This window comes from Panulirus ornatus, chromosome 5, assembly GCF_036320965.1.
Source record: "Panulirus ornatus isolate Po-2019 chromosome 5, ASM3632096v1, whole genome shotgun sequence".
Classification (NCBI taxonomy): Eukaryota; Metazoa; Arthropoda; class Malacostraca; order Decapoda; family Palinuridae; genus Panulirus; species Panulirus ornatus.
In genome coordinates, this window is record NC_092228.1 from 40,118,311 (window position 1) to 40,131,048 (window position 12,738).

General features: G+C 39.5%; 2 protein-coding genes across 3 annotated transcripts in view; one reads left to right on the forward strand and one right to left on the reverse strand.

Annotated features, from left to right (window-relative positions):
* Itpr (Inositol 1,4,5,-trisphosphate receptor) overlaps positions 1-12,738 on the forward strand; it is a 266,291-nt gene that overhangs the window by 123,981 nt on the left and 129,572 nt on the right. The window contains exons 24-26 of the mRNA XM_071662011.1: positions 5,704-5,869; positions 6,529-6,712; positions 9,571-9,701. Coding sequence (XP_071518112.1) covers positions 5,704-5,869; positions 6,529-6,712; positions 9,571-9,701 — 481 coding nt within the window. The remainder of the gene's footprint in view (positions 1-5,703; positions 5,870-6,528; positions 6,713-9,570; positions 9,702-12,738) is intronic.
* The window catches only part of LOC139748689 (prolyl endopeptidase), a 245,071-nt gene that overhangs the window by 59,092 nt on the left and 173,241 nt on the right, over positions 1-12,738 (reverse strand). The gene's annotated exons all lie outside the window — the stretch shown is intronic.

Sequence of the window (12,738 nt, forward strand, 5' to 3'; positions counted from 1 at the left end):
TGTACAACTTCCTCCCATTTACATTTATTCCTCACAAATTCTATTTCCCCTCATGAATTTGTATCTGTTGTGAATCTGTCTTTGTTGTTGAATGTTTGGTAGCAAGTGTGATGCTTTTTGTCAAGCCACACACCCCTGTAATTTAGATGAAATCATTTGTTCCCGGGAAACTTTATATTATTCACCAGGACAATTTTTACTGGTTGAATATTTTTATAAATGAAATTCTGTTGATCTGTGGATGTATCTATCTTTGTAATTATCTGTTATTTGTCTGTTTGCTTCTCAAACTTTATGAACAAAAGTAAGGTAATGAGATGCTGAAGGTGATGAGACAGAATGGTTGAAGATTAAGTTTGAATGGGGAGGACTTGAAGTAAGTGGAGTACAGAATGGTTGAAGATTAAGTTTGAATGGGGAGGACTAGAAGTAAGTGGAGTACTTAAGGTACCTGAAAGTAGAGTAGATGCATCAATAAGTTTGAGTGGGGAGGACTTGGAGTAAGTGGAGTACTTAAGGTACCTGAAAGTAGAGTAGATGCATCAACAGATGGAACCATGGGGTCTGAAGTGAGCGTATAGGTTTGGAGTGGGGGCTAAGGTCCTAAGTGCATTTAGGAGTGCATGGAAGGAAAGGTCATTGTCTTCTGAATGCAAAACAACAGAGGATGGCAGACATTTTGGAAATGGAATGCCTGAGGACCACATTTGGTGTGAGTCCTGATGGACTTGTAAAGACTTCATATTGTAAGAGAAACATGTGGTAGAAGCACAGTCTGCTTGAGAGAGAGAGAGAGAGAGAGAGAGAGAGAGAGAGAGAGAGAGAGAGAGAGAGAGAGAGAGAGAGAGAGAGATGTGATCAGGATTTGCTAATATGATTTATTTTAGATGTATGGAGAGGATGGGCTTATAAAGACTTATTAAGAGGTCTACATGTCAGAAGTGGAGGGAACAAGGGGGAGAGGGAGACTGATAAGGAGATAGAAGGATGGATAGAAAGAGGCCTTGGAGAAATGGGGCCTGAACTTACTTGAGAAAAAGGTGTGCTTAGGATTGATATGGTATTTAGGGGTTGTCGTGCGGTCAGCAGGTATAACTAGGGCTTATGAAAAGGTCATGGGAAAACATGGAATAGTCTTTGTATCTCTGTCAGCCTGATTTTATGTATTTATGTTATTATTATTATTATTATTATTATTATTATTATACTTTGTCGCTGTCTCCCATGTTAGCAAGGTAGTGCAAGGAAATAGATGAAAGAATGGCCCAACCTACCCACATACACATGTATATACAGACACGTCCACACAAGCACGTATACATACCTATACATTTCAGCGTATACATATATATATATACACAGACATATACATATATACATATGTACATAATTCATACTTGCTGCCTTTATTCATTCCCATTGCCACCCCACCACACATAAAATGACACCCCCTCCCCCGGCACGCGCGTGAGGTAGCGCTAGGAAAGATGACAAAGGCCACATTCGTTCACACTCAGTCTCTAGCTGTTGTGTATAATGCACCAAAACCACAGCTCCCTTTTGACATCCAGGCCCCACAAAACTTTCCATGGTTTACCCCTGGACACTTCACATGCTCTGGTTCAATCCATTGACAGCACATCGACCCTGGTATACCACATCGTTCCAATTTACCGTATTCTTTGCACGCCTTTCACCCTTCTGCATGTTCAGGGCCTGATTGCTAAAAATCTTTTTCACTCCATCCTTCCACCTCCAATTTGGTCTCCCACTTCTTGTCGTTCCCTCCACCTCTGACATATCTCCTCTGTCAATCTTTCCTCACTCATTCTCTCCATGTATTTATGTACGTTCATTTATATATTTGATTATTGTATTTTTTGTATTTATTTACTTATTGGAAAATTGTCCCAGGACTCCTTTTCCTGGAGCTATTGATAGCAACTCCAAGGTAGCACTACTTCATGTGGGAGGGAAATGATGGATTCCATTGGAGTGAGAAGGTCTTTGATGGAATTGTAGTCCCTTTTCTCAGCAAACAATAATGCAGCCTTGCCAGAGGTGACTTTTCACTCACGGTGTACTTCATGTAGGCAGAGTCTCGTGTTTGTATGTATGTATATAGCACCAAGAAACAGTCAAAGAAAGGCCACATCTGCTCACACTCATTCTCTGTCTGTCATGTGTCTTGCACTGAAACCACAGCTCCCTGTCCACTTCCAGGCGCCACAGACCTTTCCATTGTTTACCCCAAGTGTTTCACATGCCTTAGTTCAGTCCACTGACAGCACTTCAACCCTAATATACCACATTGTTCAGTTCACTTTATCTCATGCATGCCTTTCACCCTCCTGAATGATCAGGCTGCAGTCACTCAAAATTTTTTTTCGCTCCGTCCTTCCATCTCCAATTTGGCCTCCCAGCTCTCCTTGTTCTCTCCACTTCTGACACATATATCTCTTTGTCAACCTTTCCTCACTCACTCTTTTCATATGTCCAAACCGTTTCAGCACACCCTCTTCTGCTTTCCCAACTACACTCTTTATATTACCACACATCCCTCTTACCCTTTCATTACTTATTTATGTCATCTCACTTTACATAATGTCCTCAAACATTTCATTTCCAACACACCCACCCACCTCTGCACTACCCAGTATATATAGCCCATCCTTTGTGTCCATGTAATATTGTTGGGACTACTATTCCTTAAAACATACCTATTTTTGCTCTCCCAAATAACGTTCTCTCTTTCCAAACATTCTTCAGCACTCTTAGAACCTTCACTCCCTTCCCCACCCTATGGCTTCATTTGATGCCATGTCCATTCCCAGATGTGTAAAACACAACACTTCCTCAAATTTTTCTGCATTCAAACTAACACTCCAACTTACGTGTCCCTCAACCCTGCTGAACCTAATAACCTTGCTTTTATTTACATTCTCTCTCAACTCTATCTTTTTATACACTCTTTTTAGTCACCAACTCCTGTAGTTTCTCACTTGAACCAGCCACCAGTTCTGTCTCATCAGATCCCTAAAAACCTCCAGCAAATATAACACTAACAAAACACATGCTGAAATAACCTGATAAGCACTAAACAGTTGACCTCCTAACTCAGTCTTGAACTCCAATCCACCAGAAATATGTCTCTCAGAAACTGCACTCCCAGACAAACACATGCCATACTTCCCTGCTAATGCTTGGGACATCAGTAGTTCAGTGGTTCTCTGTTTTGGTGTCTACAAGAGGATGAAAAAATTTCGCTGAAATGGGAAGAATATAGTGACTTGTGAAACAAATTTGGCATCCCGCATTATGTCTTGATCTTTTGCAGGAATGAGTTAGGTGTGATGGTGAATTAGTGAACAGAATTTCCATGAGTTTCAGAATATAATCCCAATTCTTATCTGAATTCATCAGCCCATCCAGTACACCACATGGTGGCATACTCCTGTGGTAACATGTTGAGCACATCACTTCCCCCTGCTTGTCTGTCTCAAGCTACACCAGCTTTATAGCATTATTTGCTGTCCACACTTTGCTGTGTATTTATTTCTGTTTTTTTTTTGTGTGTTATTACAGTACATATCAAGTATACTACAGTAAAAGTAGTATAAGTACAGTATAAGTTTATAGAGTACAGTGTATAGATTCTTGTACAATAGTGTTAAGTAAATTACATTAGTGGATTACAAGTGTTGTGTTTCATAGAAATAAGAAATAAGAAATTTGAAATTTATGAGTGCAATGATATTTGGCTCTAGGTCTGGTCTGGGCCTGGTCTGGTCCTCCTCACAACGCAAGCCATCACTTCAGTCTTCATCATGGTAAGTTGTTCATGTCATATACTTTTTTCATGAATTGTGTCAAGCCTCATTGTGAAATTTGTGATAATCATGAATTTTTCATGAATTAAGTGAACACCTATGTTTCCATGGTTCCATTCTGTGTCTGTCTCTTTGCCCTGGTAAATGTAATAACCTTGCTTTTATTTGCATTTGCTCTTAACTTTCTCCTCTCCCACAGTCCCTGGAACTCAGATACTAATTTCTGCAGTTTCTCACTCAAATTTACCACTAGTACTATGTCTTCAGCAAATAGCAACTGACTGAAATCCCAGGTCCCCTTACCTCCTGCAGACTGCATACGTGGCCCTCTCTCCAAGACCTCTGTGTTTAACTCCCTAACAACCCCATCCATAAACAAATTGAACAGCCATGGTGATATTACACACCCCTGCCACCTTACACTTTTGATGAAAACTTCCTTTTTCTCTCATTCCTCCCATATTCCTTATTCCTTCCCATACTCATCACTTTCAGTATTAGCTTTTTTTTCATCATCCCTCCGTTCACTACCCTTTCTTGCCTGCCCACCTCCAACCTTATGTATGCCACACACATTCCAGCACTGCTTCCCTGAATACCTCTCAGTCCTCACCCACTCCCCTAGCTTTCTTTGCTCTTACCGTCTGCCATTCTACACTCAATCTCTCTTGGTGTTTCTTCGCACGAGTCTGTGTTTCAAGTTCATACACTTTCACCACCCTATTCTCACTCATATTATTTCCTTATATCCATATGATTTCCTCGTATCCAAAAACCTTTACACCCCTTCACACTTGCATCCTCCAGGTAATGATCAGACATCCCACCCACTACCCCACTTAACACATTTATGTCCAAGAATATCTCTTGTGTGCCTGACAATTGGTATGTAATCTAGTATTATGTGGATGTGTAAAGGGAGCTGTGGTTTTGGTGCGTTACACATGACAGCTAGAGACTGAGTGTGAACGAATGTGGCCTTTGTTGTCTTTTCCTAGTGCTACATCGTGTGTGTGTGTGTGTGGGGGGGGGGGGGATGCTATTTCATGTGTGGCAGGGTGGCGATGGGAATGAATAAAGGCAGCAAGTATGAATATGTACATATGTATATGTCTGTGTATGTGTGTATGTATGTATATGTTGAAATGTATAGGTATGTATATGTGCATGTGTGGGCACTTTCATCTGTTTCTTTGCGGTACTTCGCTAACACGGGAGACAGCGACAAAGTATAATAGAATAATAGATATATATGCTGTTAAGGGCTGAACAAGGGCACATGAAGCAGCTAGAGAAAACCATTGAAAAGTGTATGGGACATATATGTATTATGGTTGGTAACACTAATCACAACACTGCTTTCATTTTCTGATGTCTCAATATGTGCCCTCCAAAAAACCTATATTGATGAATTTTGTGCATAATAAACATCCAAAGCTTTGAAAATTCATTAGAAATCCGGTTTTGTGTATATGGGCTTAATTTATAGTTTGGAGTGTGTGTGCTAATTTCACCCTGTATTATATGGCCATAATATGCCTTAGTTAGCTTCAGTGGGACAACTTCTTTGCACTGCACACTAGTATCCATTGTGATCTCACATATGGAACAACACCTCTCATGATTTATCTCAAAAAACTTAGTCATGATATTGTTGGTATAAGAATTATTGTTTATGTATTGATAAAGCAATCAATAATCAGTGTAATAATCAAAGAAAAAAATGTTAGACCAAAAAGAGCTTTGCAGATGTATAATTAACACTAACATTTATATTTTGTTTAAGAGAGATCATCTATTTCTTATGGTTTCTTATGGACTTGTACCTATTTTTCATCTCCACTTTTGGAATACTTGATATTTCTTTTCACAGTGAGGAAAACTCCAGCCTGGACCTTGATGGTGAAGGTGGAAAGAAGTTCTTACGTGTGTTGCTGCACTTGACTATGCATGAGTATCCTCCTTTGGTGTCACGTTCTTTGCAGCTGCTCTTCAGACACTTTTCACAGAGGCAGGAAGTGCTCCAAAACTTTAAACAGGTAATATTTCATGATGATATGAGAGCAACTTAGCAAGGTACATAAAGATCAATTTAAAGATGTTACCTGAAAGTATAGTTCGAGTATGTCTGTGTGTTTGATTACCTATTTGAAAGATGCAGGGAGGAAGTTCTCCAGTAGTAGGGCTCCATCAGCTGAATTTTTTTTATTGTCATACAACTTTTTAAACTTTAGTCCCTTGCATTCACAGTTTCATCACTTTATTTGCCTGTCTGTTTATGTAAGTTTTTTGTCCTTTGGCCTTGTATTTTGTTTCCCCCATTTATATGTATACTTTTTTTTACTGTATAGTTAAAAAGGAAATTATACCTAACTCAACACCTTTATTTTAGTGACTCCTGATGTTATAGGTCTTTGTAGATGAATCTGTAACAATTATTGATAATATTACAAGACATGGAAAATTTTTGTTAGCTTTGGTAAGTAAACTATGTTTAATATAATCAGCAGATCTGACTGGAGTTCATTGATTCATACAGGAAATGTTTTTCTTTCATATGTCTTCACTATTTCCTGCTCAAGTAAGGTAGCGTTAGGAAGAGATGACTGAGCACTTGATTGATGTATTTGATGCTCATACTTTTTTACAAAAATGATATATTTGAATAACATTTTTGGTGTTATCTTTGTATATTTAGGTTCAGCTTTTAGTTCAAGATGGGGATGTGGAGTCTTACAAGCAAATAAAAGAGGATTCAGATGATTTACGCAATCTCGTAGAAAAGTCAGAATTGTGGGTTTATAAGTCTAGAAGTACAGATGAAGATGGTGGTGGAACTAAAAAAAAGAAGAAGAAGAATAAAGATGATGATGAAGAAGATGGTAGGTGATAATAGCTGTATTTTCATTAGACTCTTGTCATTTAAGCATCATAACATGTATTTTATCATGAATTTTTTTATTTCAATTTTTCTTCATCTTGCCTTTGGACATATGAATTGGTTGAGGCAAATAATGGAACTGTATCTGGGCTTGACTGTGGATGGAAGACATTGTTTTTAATACATCATGCAAAGCAGCTGGAGGATGGAGTGTGCAGACATTACCATTGTTCATTTGTTCCTGGAGCTACCTCTTATAGGTGGTTCGCTGTTTCCCATGTTTGTGAAACTGCACCAGGAACAGATGAAGGAGCAACCTCAGTCACTCGCTGTTGTCTGGCTGTTACGCATAATGCTCTGAAACCAAAACCCACTATCCTCAACCAAATCACACAGACCTTTCAGTGATTTTCCCTGACCACCGTGCTGATTTATCCCACTGACAGCATGTTGCCTCCTGTATACTACATTGCTCCAATGGACTTTATCCCATGTACCCCTCACACTTTTCTGCATGTTCAGGCCCTGAACACAAAGATTCTTTCACCCTGTCCTTCATCCTGCTTCTTGGTTCATTTCATTTCCTTGTTTCCATCTCTTCATGTGTGTACACCCTCATAGTCAACCTATCTTCACTCATCCCCTCCATATGCCCAAATAATTTCAGCACCCCCTCTTTAGCTCATTTATACATACTCCTTATACTACTACATCTCTATCTTACCATGTCATTACTTGTTCAGTCATTCCACTTAGCACCATATTTTGTCTTTAAACATTCTTTTCAGCACACACCTCATATCCATACAGCATTGTCAGTACTACTAAAGTGTCAGACACCCATTTTATCCCTTGCAGACAGTGACTCCCCTTTTTGCATACACACTGCGATGCACCCATGACTTTATCCCTCCCACCCTATGGTTCACTTCAGCTTCTGTGGTTCCATTTGCTACCATGTCTGTTCCACTTCCTCCAGATTCTCTCCATTCAGATTCACAGTTCAACTAACCTGTCTCTCTCCTGTGCAAAATGTAATGGCTTTGCCTTAATTCTCATATACTCTAAACTTACTATTTTCACACTCTTTCCTGAGGTTCTGCAGTTTCTTACTCAAATCTGCTACAGACACGATGTCACCAGCAAACAGTATAATTTACAACCCCAACCTCACACACACGTGCACACACACACACACACACACACACACATGCACACACACACACACACAGTTTCTTACTTGAATCTGCTATGAATATGATATCATTAGCAAACACTATAATTCACAGACCCCACACACACACACACACACACACACACACACACACACACACACACACACACACCCACCTCCCTTTCCCATCCCACCCCATCCCTCCAGACAGCAAATTTGCAACTTTCTTTGAGAAGCTTGCATTCACCTTGATCACCTCATCTTCAAACAAATTAACCATCCTTACTTGTTTACCATTTTCCTTGTAGCATGGTAGCACCAAAACAGATGAACAGCCTCATTTGCTTACTTCCATACTCATCTGTCTTTTATGATACAAGGAAACCTAAGCCCCCTATCTATAACCAAGCCCCACAAACCATTGTGTGGTTCCCCAAACTGCTTCATGTGCCCTAGTTTGACTTATTGAGAACATGTTGCCTTCTGTGTACCACATCACTCCAGTTCACTCCGTCCCTGGCACGCCTCACACTCTCCTTCATGTTCTAGCCTCAAACGCTCAAGTGTCTTTTACTCATACGTCCACCTCCTTCATGGTTTCTCTTCTTTGTTCATTCCATTGCCGACAAGTGTACCCTTTAAGAGAGAGAGGAGGGAGGAAGAGAGGTTAGTGTTTTAGGAGTAGGTGAGGGAATACATCAGTAATTTTGAAGTGACATATTGAGTAATTGTGATGGGTGATTCGCATGGAAGAGTGAGTTGTGTGCTGGAAAAGGAACGATAATTAGCAATACCTGGTTTAAAAACAAGGGCATACATAATCATGCATGGGTGAGTGTGACATATGGTAAGCAGGCATTATTGGATTATGTTCTTGCTGATATGCATGCTAAAGAGGTTTTTGATGTGCTGTAAGTGTGCTAAGGGGGCAACTAGTGGGATGTCTGATCACTTCTTGGTGGAGGCAAAAGTGAAAGTTTGTAGAGGCTTTAGGAAAGGAGGAAATTATATGGTTGGTAAGACTGTAATGAAAGTGAGGAGTTTAGAAAAGAGGTTTATTTGAAGAGACAGCACAAGAAATTGGGTTAAGAATGGCAGCAAGTGAGGTTGAATTAAACTAGGAGAGTGGATGGGGGATGGGAGATAATTAGGGAAGCAGTGTAATGACATTAGATAAATAGATAGACAGGTGAAAGTACTGTGATGATCATTGAGTAAGAATTAGGAGAGTAAATGTGAACTAACAGTGATCTAAGCTGATGAGGTAAACAGCAGTATAGATGTAATATATTCACCATTTTGAAAAGCAAATGTTGTCTCTCTTTCTTTATATAGTTTATAAAGTAAGTCATTTTCAAGAATATTATGGGATGTCCCATACTAGAAATGTTTATGGACTGTCTTTGTTAAATCCTTGCACACTCTTATACTACTTTATGCTCTTGCATATAATCATGTCATCATTTTTTTCTCATTACCTTGATGTTTCAGTCATTCATTCTTCCTGTGTTATTTTAGTATGTTTATATGAGATGAGAATCCCATCTGCTGTGGAAGTCTTTTTGATAATCTTCATGATAGTTCTCTTTGATATTTAAATATTTCTTAGATATTATTGTATTGTTAACTTGGTAACTTCCTTCATATAAGTCCATTGAATTCTAAAGGTGATATTGAAATTACAGCATTAAGTAAACCTAAGAAGCCTCCAGCACCAAAACTTACAGCACAAGACAAACAAGAATCTGCCATTGACTTGGGTCTTGGCCCTCCACTTGAACCTGAGCAAGCAGATAACTACAAACGTATTCAACAGGTAAGATGTTACTGGTCCTGTTTTGTTGAAAATTTTTTATATCCTTGTTTGCCTTTTCCTGCCTCGGTGAGGTGGAGAAAGCATAATTGAGCCTTTAAGTGAAAATTCTTACTTGGCTCTTTTTCTGGTCTTCTTTTTGAAAAGTGATAGTACAGAAGAGATGGATTTCCAAACCTCTGCTCCCACTTCTCTCACTTGTCTAACATGCAGAATACTAAAGTTCTTTTCCCCTATCTCTTGTTAGGTACAGATATATTGTATTCATGCTCATAAATACAAGAGATGTGAAGTGATCAAGGGAAACCACTGATTAGTCTGTAGAGCTTCGCTGTGGATGATAGGTGCTTGATTTGGTACATTATAGAAGACAACTAGAAATTGCATGCATGTAATGAGGCTATTGTTTTGTTCTTGGTGCTTTCTCTTTAAAACAGGAGAGGCAGTTAGGTACAGAAAAAAAATCACTAATACAGACACTCTTTATCTTTTTAATATGGAGTCTGTATGGAATGAATTGAGTGTTCAGATTTGTGTTATATCTCATTTTACAAAAGAACCATTGCTAAAGCTGAGGATAAGATTTTTCACCTTTTTTTTCCCCAGTTGTAGAGAGGCATTCTTTAGCTTATTATTAAGTCATTTTCCATGTTAGCAAGGTAGCATTGGAAACAGGTGAAGAGATGGCCTTATTTGCTCGCATCCATTTTAGCTGTCACACTGAATGCACTGGAACTAGAGAACACCTAACCACAGCCAGGACCTCACAGATGTTCCTTTGGTTTCCTTGGGAAAAATGGGTGTTAAAGAAGTAAAAGTTCTTGTTGTATATGTGGCAGTAAATTAGATTTATAAAGACTACAATTTGTAAGTTATAATGAATGAGACATAATTTTAGCTTTATTATCACCACCTTCACAAGCCTGGTTCAGCCCATAGGCAGCATGTCTTCCCCTGCATGACGCATTTCTCCAATTTCACTCTGTCCATTGCATGCCTCACACCCTCTCATTTGCATAGGACCAAGGCTTTCAAAGCATCTTTCATTTCACCCCTCTACCTCGTGCTTAGTGTTCCCCTTTTTCTTGTTTACTCTACTTTTAACATGTATACCCTCTTAGTCATCCTCACCTCACTTTACCTCCCCATATGTCCAAATCATTTCAGCACACCTTCTTCACCTCTTTCATACACATCCCTCTTACTACTGCACTTCTCTTTTACCTTATCATTTCTTATTCGACAAAATGCCATATCATTTTGTAAATTCCTGTAGTTCCCAGAGAAATTTGCATGTCCACATGATTGAGTCTTAGGGGATTCAGATGATTCACTGTTATCTATATTCATGGTGACCACTTTTATTGTATGTATATATTTTCAAGTGAAAAGTTTTTATCGAGGATGTAAGGCATGTGTACGTGTAGGAAGAGAGGAAAGTGATTGGTTCTCATTGAATGTAGGTTTGCGGAAGGGGTGTGTGATGTCTCCATGGTTGTTTAATTTGTTTATGGATGGGGTTGTTAGGGAGGTGAATGCAAGAGTTTTGGAAAGAGGGGCAAATATGAAGTCTGTTGGGGATGAGAGAGCTTGGGAAGTGAGTCAGTTGTTGTTCGCTGATGATACAGCGCTGGTGGCTGATTCATGTGAGAAACTGCAGAAGCTGGTGACTGAGTTTGGTAAAGTGTGTGAAAGAAGAAAGTTAAGAGTAAATGTGAATAAGAGCAAGGTTATTAGGTACAGTAGGGTTGAGGATCAAGTCAATTGGGAGGTAAGTTTGAATGGAGAAAAACTGGAGGAAGTAAAGTGTTTTAGATATCTGGGAGTGGATCTGGCAGCGGATGGAACCATGGAAGCGGAAGTGGATCATAGGGTGGGGGAGGGGGTGAAAATTCTGGGAGCCTTGAAGAATGTGTGGAAGTCGAGAACATTATCTCGGAAAGCAAAAATGGGTATGTTTGAAGGAATAGTGGTTCCAACAATGTTGTATGGTTGCAAGGCGTGTGCTATGGATAGAGTTGTGCGCAGGAGGATGGATGTGCTGGAAATGAGATGTTTAAGGACAATGTGTGGTGTGAGGTGGTTTGATCGAGTAAGTAATGTAAGGGTAAGAGAGATGTGTGGAAATAAAAAGAGCGTGGTTGAGAGAGCAGAAGAGGGTGTTTTGAAATGGTTTGGGCACATGGAGAGAATGAGTGAGGAAAGATTGACCAAGAGGATATATGTGTCGGAGGTGGAGGGAACGAGGAGAAGTGGGAGACCAAATTGGAGGTGGAAAGATGGAGTGAAAAAGATTTTGTGTGATCGGGGCCTGAACATGCAGGAGGGTGAAAGGAGGGCAAGGAATAGAGTGAATTGGATCGATGTGGTATACCGGGGTTGACGTGCTGTCAGTGGATTGAATCAGGGCATGTGAAGCGTCTGGGGTAAACCATGGAAAGCTGTGTAGGTATGTATTTTTGCATGTGTGGACGTATGTATATACATGTGTATGAGGGTGGGTTGGGCCATTTCTTTCGTCTGTTTCCTTGCGCTACCTTGCAAACGCGGGAGACAGCGACAAAGCAAAAAGAAAAAAATATATATATATATTTTCAAGGCACACCTTCACTGATGTATTAGTAGTAAAGTTTACGTGATTTTGAATTTGAATGTGTGTTTTGCTAGAATACCGTACTGGTATGTGATTCAATGAGTATATGAAATTTATGTTTTTACCTTCATCATATAGATATTTGGTTGTGGACGTGGCGGCAAATGAAACTTTGTAAGTGAGTCATGGGCAGGGGTGAGGGTGAAGGTTCTGGAAGTGCTGAAGAATGTGTGAAAAGAGATAATGTTATCTGGGAGGGCAAAAATGGGTATGTATGACAGAATGCTAGTCCCAACAATATTATATGGATGTGAGGCATGGGCTGTAGATAAAGCTGTATGGAGTAGGATGGATGTTTTGGAAATAAAATGTTTGAGGACAACATGTGGTGTGAGGTGGTTTGATTGAATGAATAATGAAAGGGTAAGAGATATGTTTGGTAATAAA